The 22,342-nt window shown below is 42.9% G+C and overlaps 1 protein-coding gene across 3 annotated transcripts in view; it reads left to right on the top strand.

The window, feature by feature from the left end:
• pms1 (PMS1 homolog 1, mismatch repair system component) overlaps positions 1-21,936 on the top strand; it is a 71,867-nt gene extending 49,931 nt beyond the window's left edge. For all 3 annotated transcript variants that reach the window (XM_041864134.1, XM_041864125.1, XM_041864144.1), the window contains exons 12-13: positions 19,046-19,206; positions 21,632-21,936. In XM_041864134.1, coding sequence (XP_041720068.1) covers positions 19,046-19,206; positions 21,632-21,826 — 356 coding nt within the window. In that variant the 3' untranslated portion in view covers positions 21,827-21,936. The remainder of the gene's footprint in view (positions 1-19,045; positions 19,207-21,631) is intronic.
• Positions 21,937-22,342: the final 406 nt, after the last annotated feature.

Genomic DNA, 22,342 nt, shown 5'->3' with positions numbered 1-22,342 from the left:
CCACTCCTCAGTAAAAGGCACATGACAGCCCGCTTGGAGTTTGCCAAAAGGCACCTAAAGGACTCTCAGACCATGAATAACAAGATTCTCTGGTCTGATAAAACCAAGATTGAACTCTTTGGCCTAAATGCCAAGCTTCACGTCTGGAGGAAACCTGGCACCATCCCTACGGTGAAGCATGGCGGTGGCAGCATCATGCTGTGGGGATGTTTTTCAGCGGCAGGGACTGGGAGACTAGTCAGGATGAATGGAGCAGAGAGATCCTTGATGAAAACATGCTCCAGAGCGCTCAGGACCTCAGACTAGGGTGAAGGTTCACCTTCCAACAGGACAATCACCCTAAGCACACAGCCAAGACAACGCAGGAGTGGCTTCGGGACAAGTCTCTGAATGTCCTTGAGTGGCCCAAATGTGGAAAAAGTTCAGGTCTGAATACTTTCCGAATGCTCTGTATGTTTGAATCAGAATCGCTGTTATAATCATTGGCCTGTATGGAGAATTAAGTAAAACCAACTGTTCAAATCCCTATCTCCATCCATGGCTAATTTAGGAAAGGGACAATTTTAGCTAGCTATCTAGCCACAAGAGGACAACAGCACGACGAGATGCAACAATTCAAGTTGTTTCTGTCTGACGTATTGCTGTCGATGCGATGTGATTGGAGGGAAGCCAAATCCAAACTGGCTTCTATTGACTTTTGTATTTTAATTTTTAATTTTTGGTGTGCTAGGACCATTCACAGTTGAGCTCAATGCTGATTGGCTATTATTTTATTTAAAAAATGTATTAAGGGAGGCAAAATACTTGCTTGCTTCCGTTGCATTCATTGCTACGGGCGGCAACAATGTCATACTCTTTTTGACCAGGCAGCATCAGATCGATGGCCTACACATACAGAGACAGAGGGGCGCTGTTTCACTCGCTCGGATGCTTTCTCCGGTGAGATACATTCAGCCTCATGCGAATTGAAGGAAAATTATGAAACACAGAGACAAAAGTGATTTTGTATGTTTTTGTGTTTTTTTTATTGATAAATGTTTTGGGGAAGCCTGGCTTCCTTTGGCATACATGAATACACGCCACTGGTTGCTTTGCTGTTTGGTGAGTAGATGGACCCACTCCATGTAACCTGGCTTAAGCTATCGACTAGATGGGATGCAAACCATTCGTTTTGCGAAACAAACTTGATTCTGAACCTTTCAGGGTTTCCAGACAATATAGCTAAAATTATTATCTTGAAGCAACATTACTTTTCTTTGCACAAGCTGACATTGTTAGCAGAGCCTCTTACAGTATTAACACTTATGATGACATCATTACGAGGATAAATTGCTTGAGAGGAAAGAACAATGTCAGCATTTCCCTGGTCCTGGTGGCGCACAGTGAAAGTTCATTCACTTGTTAAAAAGGATTTAAGCGTTGTTGTTTTTTTTTCCCATTCCATTATTTCACTGTTTTCTTGTTCTACTGGTCTGGTCCTTTCATCTTACTTACCGTCTCTCGCTGGTACATAAGACAGTACAGTTTACAGCCCACCCTTTCCTTCTGAGAGAAAATAGGCCTTGATAATTTCTTGATTCAAGCTGTTTAAAAGCTTATTGACCCAATTCAATTTAACAAAGGTTGTGCTCATTGGACGTCATTAATGTCATAGTTCACAAATAATTTAGAAATGTCAAACATAAGAGCTGGAGTAACAGGATTATGGTCAATTATTTCTGACAGAGTTGCTGTGTCAGTATTGGATTAGCAGTGGATGCTTCCATCATATGCAACATGTTAGTTATTCAAGGTTCCGCATGACTTCGTATCAAGTGGGATTTGAGTGTTCAACAATTTGAAGTACCTTGTCTAGGTGCTGATTTGTGACCGAATTCCCTCTGGGGTGAAAGCGCTAAATATATCCATCCCATTATTATTAGTCATAGTTGTAATCCCTTGCCATCAATGCTTTAATTATGGAGGGGAGAAATTCCAGTCAAGATTACTATTTCTATTAGCTTTTCGATGTTTCTCTTTTCAGTCAATATTTGTGTACCGGTATTTCTTTATGTTTTTCATATGACATCCACACAGTTTATCTGCACTATAATGTGTATATGTTCACTATGAATTGTGTTTGGTTTTACATGGTACTGAACAGTCTCTCAAATACCTTCAATGGCTGTGAAAGCTAAAGCAAACTACTCCTATCCCCCTTGTCTTCAGTTGGTATGACCTTATTTCTTCTTGCGGTTGAAAAGTGCAAAAGGCCTTCTCCAAATCCTGGTTGTTTTGGTGCCGGTATGGGTCACCTTAGTTGACTTTGGCATTTTGCCAGGCACTGTGCCCTCACAGTGGATTTGTACCACAGTGTGCAGGTGAAGAGAATGGCTGCCCTTTAGAGAGGGAAGAATGTCCAAGTATTCTTGTTGCCAATCCCAGCAGGTGGGTGTGAATGTGAGACTAGGTAGCCAGGGTGGAGCGATTGCCAACGGTAGTAGCTACACTACCGTTCAAAAGTTTGTGGTCACTTAGAAATGTCCTTGTTTTTGAAAGAAAAGCAATGTTTTTGTCCATTAAAAGAACATAAAATTGATCAGAAATACAGTGTAGACATTGTTAATGTTGTAAATGGCTATTGTAGCTGGAAACGGCTGATTTTTTTAAATGGAATATCTACATAGGTGTACAGCAACCATCAGTCCTGTGTTCCAATGGCACGTTGTGTTTGCTAATCCAAGTTTATCATTTTAAAAGGCTAATTGATCATTAGAAAACCCTTTTGCAATTATGTTAGCACAGCTGAAAATTGTTGTGCTGATTAAAGAAGCAATAAAACTGGCCTTCTTGAGACTAGTTGAGTATCTGGAGCATCAGCAATTGTGGGTTTGATTACAGGTTCAAAATGGCCAGAAACAAAGAACTTCTGAAACTTGTCAGTCTATTCTTGTTCTGAGAAATGAAGGTTATTCCATGCGAAAAATTGCCAAGAAACTGAAGATCTCGTACAACGCTGTGTACTACTCCCTTCACAGAACAGCGCAAACTGGCTCTAACCAGAATAGAAAGAGGAGTGGGAGGTCCCGGTGCACAACTGAGCAAGAGGACAAATACATTCGTGTTTAGTTTGAGAAACAGGCGCCTCACAGGTCCTCAACTGGCAGCTTAATTAAATAGTACCCGCAAAACACCAGTCTCAATGTCAACAGTGAAGAGGCGACTCCGGGATGCTGACCTTCTAGGCAGAGTTGCAAAGAAAAAGCCATATCTTTTCTTTTTATTGGCCAGTCTGAGAAATGGCTTTTTCTTTGCTACCATCATATGCAACATGTTAGTTATTCAAGGTTCCGCATGACTTCGTATCAAGTGGGATTTGAGTGTTCAACAATTTGAAGTACCTTGTCTAGGTGCTGATTTGGGACCGAATTCCCAATAGAGAAACATTCGTTTGGGTGTCAAATGTGGTTCCGATGGGTTCAACACAAATATTTGTTCACAGGCAAGGGTTTTGGTATATTTGCCTCATAATAGTAGCACACAGGGTTGGGGAGTAACTGATTACATGGGTTAAAAGTTACATGGAATCTGATGGAAAGATAGCGCAGACAGAGAAGTGCGACATCTAAAGAGTTCCAACTTATTTATCGACTTTTTTCGTGTTCGTCTTAACTTTATTTGGACAGAAAGTTCATACTAGGATCAGATATGACCGCCAAGCACTTCTTTACATCAGATCGACAGTTACTAACCTCGATTTCGACTTCAAATCCGACTTCAACTCTGACTCAGCTGTTCCCTTGTTCATACCGGACCCCATTCCTTTGTTTCATGGGCCACCAAAACACAGCAGGCGTGGACGCGGTAGACGAGCCGGCATCCTGGTGAGATTGAGACGAAGAGAAAACCGACCGGCACTCCCCTCCGTTCTATTGGCAAATGTCCAGTCACTCGAGAATTAGATGGATGAGCATGGAAATTGTAGGCCAAGGGTTATTAACCATTACTTTAACAATTTTAAATGTCTACATCAATGGGGTAGGGACGTCCAAAGGATCCTGGATAGCGCTGACCATTTTGCTAGTACAGACTGGCATATATTCCAGGATTCATCTGATACCATTGAGGAGTTTTACCACATCAGTCACAGGCTTTATCAATAAGTGCATAGACGACATTGTCCCCACAGTGACTATATGAACGTATCCAAACCAAAAACTATGGATTACAGGCAATATTTGCACTGGCCTAAAGGCTAGAGCTACTGCTTACAAGGAACGGGACACGGACATGGACGCCCACAAGAAAGCCCACTACGACCTCTGACGAGACATCAAACATGCAAAAGGACAATATAGGAGGAAGGTGAAATCCTATTTAACTGGCTCAGACACTTGTCGTATGTGGCAGGGTTTGCAGTCAATAACGGATTACAAAGGGAAACCCAGCCGTGAAATGCAGAACTCCCAAACGAGGTAAATGCCTTTTTATGCTCGCTTCGAGGAATACAACATTGAGTCTTGCGTGAAAGCCCCTGTTGTTCCAGATGATTGTGTGAGCTCGTTCTCCGTGGCCGATGTGAGAAATGTTTAAACATGTTAACACTCACAAGAAATACCAGGGCGCATTCTCAAAACATGCGCAGAACAGCTTGCAAGTGTCTTCATGGACATTTTCAGTCTCTCCTTGTTCCAGTCTGTAATCCCAACATGTTTCAAAGATGACCATTGTCTCTGTTCCCAAGAACTCCAAGGTAACCTGCCTAAATTACTATCGCTCTGTAACACTCATATCTGTAATTATGAGGTGTTTTGAAAGGCTGGTCATGACACACATCAACACCATCACCCCAGACACCCTTGGACCCACTCCAATTTGCATACTGCCCCAACAGATCCACAGATTACGCAATCTCAATTGTACTTCGAACTCCCCTCCAACCTGGATAAGAGGGGAAATAACTATGTGAGAATGCATGTTCTTAGTAACCTGATGGAGAGAATTGTGTTTGACCAAATACAATGCTATTTTTCAGAGAACAAGTTAACTACTGACTTTCAGCATGCATTTAGAGAAGGCACTCAATTTGTACAGCATTTCAGTGCAGCCTTTGATGTTATTGATCATAAATTGTTATTGTAAGAAAAACACTTGCTAGGGCTTTACATCACCTGTCATTACATGGTTGGAGAGTTATTTAGAACCCAGAGAGTGTTCTTTAATGGAAGCTTCTCTAACATCAGATATATACAGTGCGGTGTCCCTCACGGCAGCTGCCTTGAGCAGTTACTTTTCTCTATTTGTACTAATTATTTGCCACTGGTCTTACACAAAGTTAGAATGACTATGAATGCAGACGATTCCACACTCTACATGTCAGCACCCAAAGCCAGTGAGCTCACTGAAATTCTAAATAAGGAGTTACAGTATCAGAATGGGTGATTTCAATAATAAACTGGTCTTAAATATGGCTAAAACTAAAAACATTGTATTTGGTTCAAAACATTCTCTAAGACCTAAACCTCAACTGGAGTTGTTAAAGGGTGTAAGGGGCATGTCTGTATACATTTCTGTGTGTTTTTTTGACACATCAACTGTACTAGTTGTTCAGGTTCTTGTATTATCTTGATTACTGTCCGGTAATATGGTCAAGTGCAGCAAAGAAAGACCTAGCAAAGCTGCAGCTAGCTCAAAACAGAGCAGCACGCCTTGCCCTTAACTGCACATACAGAACTAACATCAACAACATGCATGCCAGTCTTTCTTGGTTGAGGGTTGATGAGAGACTAACTGCTTCTCCTAGTTTAAGATAAATAATACTGTGATGAAAATTCCAGATTGTTTGCGTAATCAAATAACATTCAGCTCAGACACCCATAAATACCCCACAAGACATGCCATCAGGGGACTTCACGGTCCTCAAATCCAAAACGAATTCACAGCAGCGCACGGTATTATACTGAGCCATGATTGCATGGAACTCCCTTCCATCTCCAATTACTCAAGCCAATGGCAAAATGACCTTACATTCTTTTATTAAACAACATCTCCTGGAACGGCGGGGATTGTGAGGTACACAAACACACGCACACACTAACATACACCATTTTTTTGTTGTATTGTTTGTATAATTTTTTTCACCAGGAAGAGTAGGTGCTGCTTCTCTGCAAAAGCTAACAGGGATCCAAATAAACAAAGGCTGTTCATAGACTACAGCTCAGTGTTCAACACCATAGTCCCATCCAAGCTCATCACCAAACTGGGGACCCTGGGACTGAACACCTCCCTCTGCAACTGGAACCTGGACTTCCTGACGAGCGGGCCCGAGGTGGTGAGGGTAGGCAACAACACCTCCAACACGCTGACCCTCAACACTGGGGCCCCTCGGGTGTGGGCCCAGTCCCCTCCTGTACTCCCAGTTCACTCACAACTGCGTGGCCTTGAATGACTCCAACACCATCATCAAGTTTGCTGATGACATGACGGTGGTAGGCCTGATCAATGACGGCGATGAGACGGCCTACAGTGAGGTGGTGAGAGAATTGGCAGTGTGGTGCTAGGACAACAACCTCTTCCTCAACGTCAGTAAGACCAGGGAGCTGATCGTGGACAAGAGGGGAGAGCACGCCCCCTTCCACATCGACGGGGCTGTAGTTGAGCGGATCGAGAGCTTCAAGTTCCTTGGCGTCCACATCACTAAGGACATGGTCCACACACACCCACATAGTCGTGAAGAGGCCACGACAGCGCCTCTTCCCCCTCAGGAGGCTGAAAATATTTAGCATGGGCCCTTGAATCCTCAAAACGTTCTACAGCTGCACCATCGAGAGCATCTTGACTGGCTGCACCACTGCTTGGTATGGCAAATGCACCGCCCTCGACCACAAAGCATTACAGAGGGTGGTGCGGACAGCCCAGTAATCACTGGGACCGAGCTCTCTGCCCTCCAGGACTTTCATATCAGGTGGTGTCAGAGGAAGGCCCGAGAAATTGCCAAAGACTCCATTCTGCTACTATCCAGCAAACGGTACCTGAGCATTGGCTCTCGGACCAACAGGCTCCTAGACAGCTTCTACCCCAAGCCATTAGATTGCTAAATTGTTAATTAAATGGTTGCCCAGACTATATGCACTGTGACCCAATCTTGCACTGACTCTACGCACACGCACAAGACTATATAAACATACTGTATACACACTGACTCACACACACTATCACACAAAACCCATACACATGCACAGACACTCTCCTGACATTTTGTTAGGTACACCAACGTACACGAAAAAGGATCGCTCCTACAGGCAGTGAGTCACTTGGCCGTGGCTTGTTACAGTGCATTCGGAAAGTATTCAGACCCCTTGACTTTTTCCACATTTTGTTATGTAACAGCCTTATTCTAAAATATATAAAACAAAAACAAAATCTCATCAATCTACACACAATACCCCATAATGACAAAGCAAAAACAGATTTTTTTGAAATGTCAGCAAATTTATTAATAATAAAAAACGGAACTATCACATTTACAGTGCCTTGCAAAAGTATTCATCCTCCTTGGCGTTTTTTCCTATTTTGTTGCATTACAACCTGTAATTTTAAATTGATTTTTATTTGGATTTCATGTAATGGATATACACAAAATAGTCAAAATTGGTGAAGTGAAATGAAAAAAATAATTGGTTTCAAAAGTCACATAATTGGTTAAATAAAGTCCACCTGTGTGCAATCTAAGTGTCACATGATCTGTCACATGATCTCAGTATATATACACCTGTTCTGAAAGGCCCCAGTGTCTGCAACACCACTAAGCAAGGGGCACCACCAAGCAAGCAGCACTATGAAGACCAAGGAGCTCTCCAAACAGGTCAGGGACAAAGTTGTGGAGAAGTACAGATCAGGGTTGGGTTATAAAAAAATATCCAACACTTTGAACATCCCACGGAGCACCATTAAATCCATTATAAAAAAATTGAAAGAGTATGGCACCACAACAAACCTGCCAAGAGAGGGCCGCCCACCAAAACTCACAGACCAGGCAAGGAGGGCATTGATCAGAGAGGCAACAAAGAGACCAAAGATAACCCTGAAGGAGCTGCAAAGCTCCACTGTGGAGATTGGAGTATCTGTCCATAGGACCACTTTAAGCCGTACACTCCACAGAGCTGGGCTTTACAGAAGAGTGGCCAGAAAAAAGCCATTGCTTAAAGAAAAAAATAAGCAAACAAGTAGTCAAAGCCCAGACCTCAATCCAATTGAGAATCTGTGGTATGACTTAAAGATTGCTGTACACCAGCAGAACCCATCCAACTTGAAGGAGCTGGAGCAGTTTTGCCTTGAAGAATGGGCAAAAATCCCAGTGGCTAGATGTGCCAAGCTTATAGAGACATACCCCAAGAGACTTGCAGCTGTAATTGCTGCAAAAGGTGGCTCTACAAAGTATTGAATAGATATGCATGCTCAGGTTTTCTGTTTTTTTTGGTCTTATTTCTTGTTTGTTTCACAATAAAAAATATTTAGCATCTTCAAAGTGGTAGGCATGTTGTGTAAATCAAATGATACAAACCCCCCCCCCAAAATCAATTTTAATTCCAGGTTGTAAGGCAACAAAATAGGAAAAATGCCAAGGGGTGTGAATACTTTCGCAAGCCACTGTACATAAGTATTCAGACCCTTTACTCAGTACTTTGTTGAAGGAACCTTTGGCAGCGATTACAGCCTCAAGTCTTCTTGGATTTGACGCTACAAGCTTGGCACACTTGTATTTGGGGAGTTTCTCCCATTCTTCTCTGAAGATCCTCTCAAGCTTTGTCAGGTTGGATGGGGAGCGTCGCTGCACAGCTATTTTCAGGTCTCTCCAGAGATGTTCAAGTCCAGGCTCTGGCTGGACCACTCATGGACATTCAGAGACTTGTCCCAAAGCCACTCCTGCATTGTCTTGGCTGTGTGCTTAGGGTCGTTGTCCTGTTGGAAGGTGAATCTTCACCCCAGTCTAAGGTCCTGAGCGCTCTGGAACAGGTTTTCATCAAGGATCTCTCTGTACTTTGCTCCGTTCATCTTTCCCTCGATCCTGACTAGTCTCCCAGTCCCTGCCGCTGAAAAACATCCCCACAGCATGATGCTGCCACCACCATGCTTCACCGTAGGGATGGTGCCAGGTTTCCTCCAGACGTGAAGCTTGGCATTCAGGCCAAAGAGTTCAATCTTCGTTTCATCAGACCAGAGAATCTTGTTTCTCATGGTCTTGAGAGTCCTTCAGGTGTCTTTTAGCAAACTCCAAGTGGGCTGTCATGTGCCTTTTAACTGAGGAGTGGTTTCCGTCTGGCCACTCTACCATAAAGTCCTGATTTGATGTGTGCTGCAGAGATGGTTGTCCGTATGGAAGGTTCTCCCATCTCTGGAGCTCTGTCAGTGTGACCATCGGGTTCTTGGTCACCTCCCTGACCAAGGCCCTTCTCCCCCGATTGCACAGTTTGGCCAGGCGGCCAGCTCTAGAGTCTTGGTGGTTACAAACTTCTTCCGTTTAAGAATGTTAGAGGCCAGTGTGTTCTTGGGGACCTTCAATGCTGCAGACATTTTTGTGCCTCGACACAATCCTGTCTTGGAGCTCTACGGACAATTCCTTCGACCGATGATCAATGGAAACAGTATTCACCTGAGCTCAATTTCAAGTATCATAGCAAAGGGTTTGAATACTTATGTAAATAAGGTATTTCCGTTTTTAATTTTAATACATTTGCAAACGTTTCATTTGCAAAACCCTGTTTTTGCTTTGTCGTTATGGGGTATTGTGTGTAGATTGAGGAAATAAATACATTTAATCAATTTTAGAATAAGGCTAACGTAACAATGTGGAAAAAGGGAAGGAGTCTGAATACTTTCTGAAAGCACTGTGCATGGCTATTAAGGCCACATCGTTCTTCAAGATGTTCAAGTATTCATAGATGACCAGCAGGGTCAAATAATAATCACAGTGGTTGAAGGTGCAACAGGTCAGTAACTTAGCAGTAAATGTCAGTTGGCTCTTCATAGTCGAGCATTCAGAGGTCGAGACAGCAGGTCCGGGACAAGGTAGCACGTCCGGTGAACAGGTCAGGGTTCCATAGCCGCAGGCAGAACAGCAGAAACTGGATCAGCAGCACGACCTGGTGGACTGGGGACGAGGACAGAAATGAGTTGTCAGGCCAGGTAGTCCTGCGGCATGTTCCTAGGGCTCAGGTCCTACGGGAGAGGAAGAGATGGCGAAATGGGATAATTAGAGGGAGCATACCTAAGACCAGCACACACGACAACAGATAGGACAGACTCACCCTAATTTTCCTGGCACATAGACTATTGCAGCATAGATATTGGATACTGGGTCGGGGAAACTGTGGCCCCGTCCACGAGCCCGAGGGGGCGCAATACCGGACAGGAAGATCAGGTCAGTGACTCAACCCACTCAAGTCAAGTATAGTGAAAAAAGCCTGGTACAACGTGATGCACCTCTCCTTGGGAGGGCATGGGAGAGTGCGAGCAAGCCAGTGACTCAGCCCCCTAAATAGGGTCAGAGGCAGAGAATCGCAGTGGAGAGAGGGGAGCCGGCCAGGCAGAGACAGTCAGGGTGGTTCGTCACTCCAGTGCCTTGACGTTTACCTTTCGCACCCCTGAGCCAGACTACACTCAATCATAGGATCTACTGAAGAGAGGAGTCTTCAGTAAAGACTTAAAGGTTGAGACCCAGTCTGCGTCTCACATGGATCAACAGACCATTCCATAAAAATGGAGCTCTATAGGAGAAAGCCCTGCCTGCAGCTGCCTCCAAATTCTAGGAACAATAAGGAGGCCTGCGTCTTGTGAGCGTATGTGTAGGTATGTACGGCAGGACCAAATCGGAGAGCTACAGTGGGGAGAACAAGTATTTAATACACTGCCGATTTGCAGGTTTTCCTACTTACAAAGCATGTAGAGGTCTGTAATTTTTATCATAGGTACACTTCAACTGTGAGAGAGGGAATCTAAAACAAAAATCCAGAAAATCACATTGTATTATTTTTAAGTAATTCATTTGCATTTTATTGCATGACATAAGTATTTGATCACCTACCAACCAGTAAGAATTCCGGCTCTCACAGACCTGTTAATTTTTCTTTAAGTAGCCCTCCTGTTCTCCACTCATTACCTGTATTAACTGCACCTGTTTGAACTCGTTACCTGTATAAAAGACACCTGTCCACACACTCAATCAAACAGACTCCAACCTCTCCACAATGGCCAAGACCAGAGAGCTGTGTAAGGACATCAGGGATAAAATTGTAGACCTGCACAAGGCTGGGATGGGCTACAGGACAATAGGCAAGCAGCTTGGTGAGAAGGCAACAACTGTTGGCGCAATTATTAGAAAATGGAAGAAGTTCAAGATGATGGTCAATCACCCTCGGTCTGGGGCTCCATGCAAGATCTCACCTCGTGGGGCATCAATGATCATGAGGAAGGTGAGGGATCAGCTCAGAACTACACGGCAGGACCTGGTCAATGACCTGAAGAGAGCTGGGACCACAGTCTCAAAGAAAACCATTAGTAACACACTACGCCGTCATGGATTAAAATTCTGCAGCACACGCAAGGTCCCCCTGCTCAAGCCAGCGCATGTCCAGGCCCGTCTGAAGTTTGCCAATGACCATCTGGAGGAATGGGAGAAGGTCATGTGGTGTGATGAGACAAAAATAGAGCTTTTTGGTCTAAACTCCACTCGCCGTGTTTGGAGGAAGAAGAAGGATGAGTACAATCCCAAGAACACCATCCCAACCATGAAGCATGGAGGTGGAAACATCATTCTTTGGGGATGCTTTTCTGCAAAGGGGACAGGACGACTGCACCGTATTGAGGGGAGGATGGATGGGGCCATGTATCGCGAGATCTTGGCCAACAACCTCCTTCCCTCAGTAAGAGCATTGAAGATGGGTCGTGGCTGGGTCTTCCAGCATGACAATGACCCGAAACACACAGCCAGGGCAACTAAGGAGTGGCTCCGTAAGAAGCATCTCAAGGTCCTGGAGTGGCCTAGCCAGTCTCCAGACCTGAACCCAATAGAAAATCTTTGGAGGGAGCTGAAAGTCCGTATTGCCCAGCGACATCCCCGAAACCTGAAGGATCTGGAGAAGGTCTGTATGGAGGAGTGGGCCAAAATCCCTGCTGCAATGTGTGCAAACCTGGTCAAGACCTACAGGAAACATATGATCTCTGTAATTGCAAACAAAGGTTTCTGTACCAAATATTAAGTTCTGCTTTTCTGATGTATCAAATATTTATGTCATGCAATAAAATGCTAATTAATTACTTAAAAATCATACAATGTGATTTTCTGGATTTTTGTTTTGGATTCCGTCTCTCACAATTGAAGTGTACCTATGATAAAAATTACAGACCTCTACATGCTTTATAAGTAGGAAAACCTGCAAAATCGGCAGTGTATCAAATACTTGTTCTCCCCACTGTAGATAGGAGCAAGTCCATGTAATGCTTTGTAGGTTAGCAGTAAAACCTTGAAATCAGCCCTAGCCTTAACAGGAAGCCAGAGGCTAGCAGTGGAGTAATATGATACAATTTTGGGGTTCTAGTCAAGATTCTAGCATCCGTATTTAGCACTAGCTGAAGTTTATTTAGTGCCTTATCCGGGTAGCGGAGAGTAGACCATTGCAGTGTTATAATATTTAAGTGACAAAAGCATGGATTAGCTTTTCTGCATCATTTGGACAAAAAGTTTCAGATTTGTGCGATGTTACGAAGCTGGAAAAAAGTTGGTCTCTAAATAATTTTGATATGTTCATCATTGAGAGATCAGGGTCCAGAGTAACGCCGAGGTCCTTCATTTTTATTTGAGATGACTGTACAACCATCGAGATTCATTGTCAGATCCGACAGCAGATCGCTTTGTTTCTTGGGACCTAGAAGTAGCATCTCAGTTTTGTTCGAGTTTAAACGTTTTAAAAAATTGCCGCCATCCACTTCCTTATGTCTGAAACACAGACTTCCGGGGTATGGAATATTTGGGCTTCACCGTGTTTCATCGAAATGTACAGCTGTGTGTCATCTGCATAACAGTAAAAGTTGACAGTGTTTCTGAATGACATCACCAAGAGGTAGCATAATGCATTCAGTTGTACAACTAACTAAGTATCCCCCTTTCCCTTCCCTTTCCCTATATATTGAAAACAATAGTGGTCTTATAACGGAACCTTGAGGAACACTGAAACGTACCATTGATTTGTCAAAGGACAAACCATCCACAGAGATGAACTGATATGTTTCCGACAGATAAGATCTAAACCAGACAAGAACTTGTCCGCGTAGACCAATTAGAGTTTCCAATCTCTCCAAAATACAGTGGGGGAAAAAAGTATTTAGTCAGCCACCAATTGTGCAAGTTCTCCCACTTAAAAAGATGAGAGAGGCCTGTAATTTTCATCATAGGTACACGTCAACTATGACAGACAAAATGAGAATTCTTTTCCAGAAAATCACATTGTAGGATTTTTTATGAATTTATTTGCAAATTATGGTGGAAAATAAGTATTTGGTCAATAACAAAAGTTTCTCAATACTTTGTTATATACCCTTTGTTGGCAATGACACAGGTCAAACGTTTTCTGTAAGTCTTCACAAGGTTTTCACACACTGTTGCTGGTATTTTGGCCCATTCCTCCATGCAGATCTCCTCTAGAGCAGTGATGTTTTGGGGCTGTCGCTGGGCAACACAGACTTTCAACTCCCTCCAAAGATTTTCTATGGGGTTGAGATCTGGAGACTGGCTAGGCCACTCCAGGAATTTGAAATGCTTCTTACGAAGCCACTCCTTCGTTGCCCGGGCGGTGTGTTTGGGATCATTGTCATGCTAAAAGACCCAGCCACGTTTCATCTTCAATGCCCTTGCTGATGGAAGGAGGTTTTCACTCAAAATCTCACGGTACATGGCCCCATTCATTCTTTCCTTTACACGGATCAGTCGTCCTGGTCCCTTTGCAGAAAAACAGCCCCAAAGCATGATGTTTCCACCCCCATGCTTCACAGTAGGTATGGTGTTCTTTGGATGCAACTCAGCATTCTTTGTCCTCCAAACACGACGAGTTGAGTTTTTACCAAAAAGTTCTATTTTGGTTTCATCTGACCATATGACATTCTCCCAATCCTCTTCTGGATCATCCAAATGCACTCTAGCAAACTTCAGACGGGCCTGGACATGTACTGGCTTAAGCAGGGGGACATGTCTGGCACTGCAGGATTTGAGTCCCTGGCGGCGTAGTGTGTTACTGATGGTAGGCTTTGTTACTTTGGTCCCAGCTCTCTGCAGGTCATTCACTACTAGGTCCCCCCGTGTGGTTCTGGGATTTTTGCTCACCGTTCTTGTGATCATTTTGACCCCACGGGGTGAGATCTTGCGGAGCCCCAGATCGAGGGAGATTATCAGTGGTCTTGTATGTCTTCCATTTCCTAATAATTGCTTCCACAGTTGATTTCTTCAAACCAAGCTGCTTACCTATTGCAGATTCAGTCTTCCCAGCCTGGTGCAGGTCTACAATTTTGTTTCTGGTGTCCTTTGACAGCTCTTTGGTCTTGGCCATAGTGGAGTTTGGAGTGTGACTGTTTGAGGTTGTGGACAGGTGTCTTTTATACTGATAACAAGTTCAAACAGGTGCCATTAATACAGGTAACGAGTGGAGGACAGAGGAGCCTCTTAAAGAAGAAGTTACAGGTCTGTGAGAGCCAGAAATCTTGCTTGTTTGTAGGTGACCAAATACTTATTTTCCACCATAATTTGCAAATAAATTCATTAAAAATCCTACAATGTGATTTTCTGGTGAAAAAAAATCTCATTTTGTCTGTCATAGTTGACGTGTACCTATGATGAAAATTACAGGCCTCTCTCATCTTTTTGGTGGCTGACTAAATACATTTTTTCCCCACTGTAATGTGGTGATCGATGGTCACGAAAGGGGCACTTATATAATTTATCACCTTAACAAGCCTGACTTGCAACTCTGCTATCTTAACCATAAGGCGACAGTTCTCCTGCATATTATAAGTACAGCGGCTGCAATGGGAAGGCAGAATGTTACTTAGTTTTTTTCGGCTGGTGGAGGTCCTGCAGATCCATGTCCAGATTAAGCGTCCTGGGTAAAAGAAGTTTCATGAAAAGTTAAACAGGTAACCAAGTTTGGCAGCTAGCCAAGTAGCAACTAATAGCACAGCAACACAGAGACAACATACAGTGGGGAGAACAAGTATTTGATACACTGCCGATTTTTGAGGTTTTCCTACTTACAAAGCATGTAGAGGTATGTAATTTTTATCATAGGTACACTTCAACTGTGAGAGACGGAATCTAAAACAAAAATCCAGAAAATCACATTGTATCATTTTTAAGTAATTAATTTGCATTTTATTGCATGACATAAGTATTTGATACATCAGAAAAGCAGAACTTAATATTTGGTACAGAAACCTTTGTTTGCAATTACAGAGATCATACGTTTCCTGTAGGTCTTGACCAGGTTTGCACACACTGCAGCAGGGATTCTGGCCCACTCCTCCATACAGACCTTCTCCAGATCCTTCAGGTTTCGGGGCTGTCGCTGGGCAATACGGACTTTCAGCTCCCTCCAAAGATTTTCTATTGGGTTCAGGTCTGGAGACTGGCTAGGCCACTCCAGGACCTTGAGATGCTTCTTATGGAGCCACTCCTTAGTTGCCCTGGCTGTGTGTTTCGGGTCGTTGTCATGCTGGAAGACCCAGCCACGACCCATCTTCAATGCTCTTACTGAGGGAAGGAGGTTGTTGGCCAAGATCTCGCGATACATGGCCCCATCCATCCTCCCCTCAATACGGTGCAGTCGTCCTGTCCCCTTTGCAGAAAAGCAGCCCCAAAGAATGATGTTTCCACCTCCATGCTTCATGGTTGGGATGGTGTTCTTGGGGTTGTACTCATCCTTCTTCTTCCTCCAAACACGGCGAGTGGAGTTTAGACCAAAAAGCTATATTTTTGTCTCATCAGACCACATGACCTTCTCCCATTCCTCCTCTGGATCATCCAGATGGTCATTGGCAAACTTCAGACGTACTTGGACATGCGCTGGCTTGAGCAGGGGGACCTTGCGTGTGCTGCAGGATTTTTATCCATGACGGCGTAGTGTGTTACTAATGGTTTTCTTTGAGACTGTGGTCCCAGCTCTCTTCAGGTCATTGACCAGGTCCTGCTGTGTAGTTCTGGGCTGATCCCTCACCTTCCTCATGATCATTGATGCCCCACGAGGTGAGATCTTGTATGGAGCCCCAGACCGAGGGTGATTGACCGTCATCTTGAACTTCTTCCATTTTCTAATAATTGCGCCAACAGTTGTTGCCTTCTCACCAAGCTGCTTGCCTATTGTCCTGTAGCCCATCCCAGCCTTGTGCAGGTCTACAATTTTATCCCTGATGTCCTTACACAGCTCTCTGGTCTTGTCCATTGTGGAGAGGTTGGAGTCTGTTTGATTGAGTGTGTGGACAGGTGTCTTTTATACAGGTAACGAGTTCAAACAGGTGCAGTTATTACAGGTAATGAGTGGAGAACAGGAGGGCTTCTTAAAGAAAAACTAACAGGTCTGTGAGAGCCGGAATTCTTACTGGTTGGTAGGTGATCAAATACTAATGTCATGCAATAAAATGCAAATGAATTACTTAAAAATCATACAATATGATTTTCTGGATTTTTGTTTTAGATTCCGTCTCTCACAGTTGAAGTGTACCTATGATAAAAATTACAGACCTCTACATGCTTTGTAAGTAGGAAAACCTGCAAAATCAGCAGTGTATCAAATACTTGTTCTCCCCACTGTACATACACTCGTCATATGCTGCTACTACTTATTTTACTCTTATTATATATCCTGATGCCTAGTCACTTTACCTTGCCTTTATGTACATATCTACCTCCAATACCTCGTACCCCTTCAAATTGATCTGGCACTGGTACTCCCTGTATATATAGCTCCATTCCTGTGTATTTTATTTTATTCCTTGTGTTAGTATTTTTTATTTTGTTATCATTTTTTAACTGCATCGTTGGGAAGGGCTCATAAGCAACCATTTCACGATAAAGTCTACACCCATTGTATTCGGTGCATGTGACAAATACAATTTGATTACAAAAACACGAACTGTAATCAGTTACAATACCAGCAAATATATTGTAATCGGATTACAGATACTTTTGAAAGACTAGATGATTAGTTCTTGGATTACTTTAGAATTCATAACGGATGTTGGCGTAAAAATACATTATGCCACCTTTCTGTTTTCTCTATGACATCAATTCAGCATTGAAAAAAAGATGCAAGTTTTAAGTTTGTTCCACCTGAGCGAGTCTGACCACAAGTCAGAGACCACTATGATGACACACAAAATGCGTTTGATGGATCCTTTTTGTCTTCTTCTAATGCCTCTTAAAGGGAAAGTAATCCAAAAGTAATCAGATTACGTTACTGAGTTTGGGTAATCTAAAAGTTACGTTGCTGATTACAATTTTGGACAGGTGACTAGTAACTGTAATGGATTACATTTAGAAAGTAACCTACCCAATCCTGGTAGCACATTGTTTGGTGTGTGCAAAACATTTCTCTCCACAGTGGTCATATTTTTCATATATACTGAATAAAAATATAAACGCAACAATTTAATAATTTTACTTAGTTACAGTTCATATAAGGAAATCAGTCAATTGCAAGAAATTCATTAGGCCCTAATCTATGGATTTCACATGACTGGGAATACAGATATGCGTCTGTACCTTTAAAAAAAGGTAGGGGCGTGGATATAAAAAACTAGCCAGTATCTGGTGTGACCACCATTTGCCTCATGCAGCGTGACACATCTCCTTCGCATAGAGTTGATCAGGCTGTTGATTGTGGCCTGTGGAATGTTGTCCCACTCCTCTTCAATGGCTGTGCGAAGTTGCTCGATATTGGTGGGAACTGGAACATGCTGTCGTTCTCGTCGATCCAGAGCATCCCATACATGCTCAGTGGGTGACATGTCTAGTGAGTATGCAGGACATGGAAGAACTGGGACATTTTCAGCTTACAGGAAATGTGTACAGATCTTTGCGACATGGGGCTGTGCATTATCATGCAGAAACATGAGGTGATGGCGGCGGATTAATTGCACGACAATGGGCCTCAGTATCTCGTCACGTTATCTCTGTGTATTCAAATTGCCATCGATAAAATGCAATAGTGTTCGTTGTCCGTAGCTTATGCCTGCCCATACCATAACCCCATCACCACCATGGGGCACTCTGTTCACAACGTTGATATCAGCAAACCACTCGCCCACAAGACGCCATACACGTGGTCTGCGGTTGTGAGGTCGGTTGGAGGTATTGCCAAATTCTCTAAAACGACATTGGAGGCAGCTTATGGTAGAGAAATTAACACTACATTTTCAGGCAACTGCTCTGGTGGACATTCCTGCAGTCAGCATGCCAATTGTACGCTCCCTCAAAACTTTAGACATCTGTGGCATTATGTTGTGTGACAAAACTGTTCATTTTAGAATGGCCTTTTATTTTCCCCAGCACAAGGAGTACCTGTGTAATGATCATGTTGTTTAATCAGCTTCTTGATATGCCACACCTGTCACGTGGATGGATTACCTTGGCAAAGGAGAAATGCTTGCTAACAGGGATGTAAACAAATTTGTGCACAACATTTGAGAAGCTTTTTGTGCATATGGAACATTTCTGGTATCTTTTATTTCAGCTCATGAAACATGGGACCAATACTTTACATTTTGTGTTTATATTTTGAATATACTGTATAATGTATATTCAACAACATTGTATGCCATTAGTATCATTTTCCGCCTCCACTCAATATTTTGTTTCCAGTCTGCAAAGACATCGTAATAGTAATTTAGCACTCTATTTGGCCCCTCACTTGTTTGACTTGGACCCCAGTATGGGTGTAAATCACAATATTTATTTATTATTATTTCCTGTAGATAGTTGATAGTATCTGGAGTATATTCATCCTTGTTTTCTGCTTTCTTTGGCCAGGGTCCTCGTCCACTGAGAGACATCTGGAAGTGACAGCGATGGCCGACTGCGTGCCTTTCCTCTGTATGGAGGACCTCAGGGAGATCCTTACCGCTGTTCTGCACAGGAATGCTAAGACCGTGCAGGAGTGCCGGCCGCTGAAAGTCACCAACTACCTTCAGGTAAGAAACACTGATTCATGTACCTGAAAATAAAGCTCACTTACACAATATTAAATATGTGTTTAAATATACAGTGCCTTCAGAAAGTATTCACACCCCTTGACTTTTTCCACATTTTGTTGTTACAGCCTGAATTAAATTTTTTATTCAATTTAGATTTTCTTGTCACTGGCCTACACAAATACCCCATATCAAAGTGGAATTATGTTTTTAGAAATGTTTACAAATTAATTAAATATGAAAAGCTGAAATGTCTCGAGTCAATAAGTATTCAACCCCTTTGTTATGGCAATAATAACTTGCAATAGTAGTGTTTAACATAATTTTTGAATGATTACCTAATGTACCCCACACATACAATGATCTGCAAGGTCCCTCAGTCGAGCAGTGAATTTCAAACACAGATTCAACCAAAGACCAGGGAGGTTTTCCAATGCCTCGCAAAGAAGGGCACCTAATGGTAGATGGGTAACATAAAAAAGCAGACATTGAATATCCCTTTGAGCATGGTGAAGTTATTAATTACACTTTGGATGGTGTATCAATACACCCAGTCCAAAGATACATATGTCCTTCCTAACTCAGTTGCCGGAGAGGAAGGAAACCGCCCAGGGATTTCACAATGAGGCCAATGGTGACTTTAAAAGTTACAGAGTTTAGTGGCTGTGATAGGAGAGAACTGAGGATGTATAAACAACATTGTAGTTACTCCACAATACTAACCTAATTGACAGAGTGAAAAGATGGAAGCCTGTACAGAATATAAATATTCCAAAACATGCATCCTTTTTGCAACAAAGCACTAAAGTTATACTGCAAAACAATGTGGCAAAGCAATTAACTTTTTGTCCTGAATAGAATGTGTTATGTTTGGGGCTAATCCAATACAACACATTACTGAGTACCACTCTCAATATTTTCAAGCATAGTGGGGGCTGCATCATGTTATGGGTATGCTTGTAATCGTTAAGTACTGGGGAGTTTTTCATGATAAAAAAATTAACGGAAAGGAGCTAAGCACAGGCAAAATCCTAGAGGAAAACCTGGTTGTCTGGTAGAAACCAGACAACATTTACATTTACGTCATTTAGCAGACGCTCTTATCCAGAGCGACTTACAAATTGGACAACCAGGTTTTCCTCTAGGATTTTGCCAGGACAATAACCTAAAACACAAGGCCAAATCTACACTGTTGCTTACCATGTAGCTCAGTTGGTAGAGCATGGCGCTTGCAACGGCAGGATTGTGGGTTCTGCTAAAATGACTAAAATGTAAAAGAAGACAGTGAATGTTCCAGAGTGGCCTAGTTACAGTTTTGACTTAAATCTACTTGTAAATCTGTGGCAAGACTTGAAAATTGTTGTCTAGCAATGATCAACAACCAATTTGACAGAGCTTGAAGAATTTTGAAAATAATAATTGGCAAATTTTGCACAATCCAGGTTTGGAAAGCGCTTAGAGACTTACCTAGAAAGACTCACAGTTGCAATCGCTGCCAAAGGTGCTTCTACAAAGTAAAGACTTGAGTGTGAATACTTATGTAAATGAGATTTTTCTGTATTTCATTTTCAATAAATTAGCACTTTGTCATAATGGAGTATTATGTGTAGATGGGTGAGAAAAAAAAAATGTGTTTAATGCATTTTGAATTCAGGCTATAACACAACAATGTGGAATAAGTCAAGGGGTATGAATACTTTCTGAAGGCACTGTGTGTATATATAAGGTCCCTATACTGTACTTCCTGTGGGTAAATGTATGGTGGTTAAATTGATGTGAAGGTCTTGAAAGTCCTTTATCATGTGATGAAAGTGGAGATGGAGTCAAGACCGGAACACTCCAGACCCAGACCCATTGAGACCAATACCCTGTATATAGACACCATGATGAGACCAAGACCAATTAATTGTGATAAAACGAGACCCAGAGAAATACTGAATTCTCTCTCTAAACATTTGCCATCCGGCTTCCACGTTTAAAAAGCAAGGTAAGGAAGAGTAGCCATGTCCAAGCCAGAATGGACCATAGGGCAGGAGCCTAACTCCTGTTCGTATCATAAGGCAGCTTGATGTACAAGTACACCCTCTGGACAGGATGCTAGTCTATCGCAGGGCCTTACCACAAATCCATCTCCCCAACCTTCCAATCTCAGGGCAGACACTCTTACCACAAGGCCACTGAGTTGGCCAGAAAGCAAGGTGGTGTATCTTGACGACATGAGTTTAGAGACTACAAAAACAATGGTATTTTCTGATACTATGAGCCGAGATCAAGACCCAGACCAGGATAGTGGTGCCAACAAGCAGACCCATTCCAAGACCAAATGTCGAGATCAAGACCACTAGATCAAGACTCCATCTCTAGGTGAAAGCCAAATATACTGATTATGTTGCCTTTAATGCATGATGGTGTGTTTCGCTTGAAGGGAGAAGCTGTTCGACTGGCCCGTCAGCTGCCTATGACCCTTGCCAAAGAGGATGTGGAGGACACACTTTCGCGGATGCAACAGCAGCTGGAGACCAGCCAAGCCTGCATCCATGGACAAGCCTTTTTCCACCACCTTTCTGACATTCCTGACACTGAACAAGAGGCGCTGAAGATCATGTCCGATATTTTGTAGCTTTGTTACCTTTTCCATGGAAGTGTAGCGCTAGTTAAAACAAACCCTGGATACAGTGCATTCGGAAAGTATTCAGACCCCTTGACTTTTTCCACATTTTGTTATGTTACAGCCTTATTCTAAAATTGATTAAATAGTTTTTTTCCCCTCATCAATCTACACACAATACACCATAATGACAAACCAAAAACACGTTTTTGAACATTTTTGCAGGAAAATATCACATTTACGTAAGTATTCAGACCCTTACTCAGTACTTTGTTGAAGCACCTTTGGCAGCGATTACAGCCTCGAGTCTTCATGGGTATGACGCTACAAGCTTGGCACACCTGTATTTGGGGAGTTTCTCCCATTCTTCTCTGAAGATCCTCTCAAGCTCTGTCGGGTTGGATGGGGAGCGTCGCTGCACAGCTATTTTCAGATCTCTCCAGAGATGTTCAAGTCCGGGCTCTCGCTGGGCCACTCAAGGACATTCAGAGACTTCTCCAAAAGCGACTGTGTTCTTGGGGACCTTCA

This window comes from Coregonus clupeaformis, chromosome 4 (genome assembly GCF_020615455.1).
Source record: "Coregonus clupeaformis isolate EN_2021a chromosome 4, ASM2061545v1, whole genome shotgun sequence".
NCBI lineage: Eukaryota > Metazoa > Chordata > Actinopteri > Salmoniformes > Salmonidae > Coregonus > Coregonus clupeaformis.
Note: the sequence above shows the minus strand (reverse complement) of the source record. Positions and strands in the feature narration are given on the sequence as shown.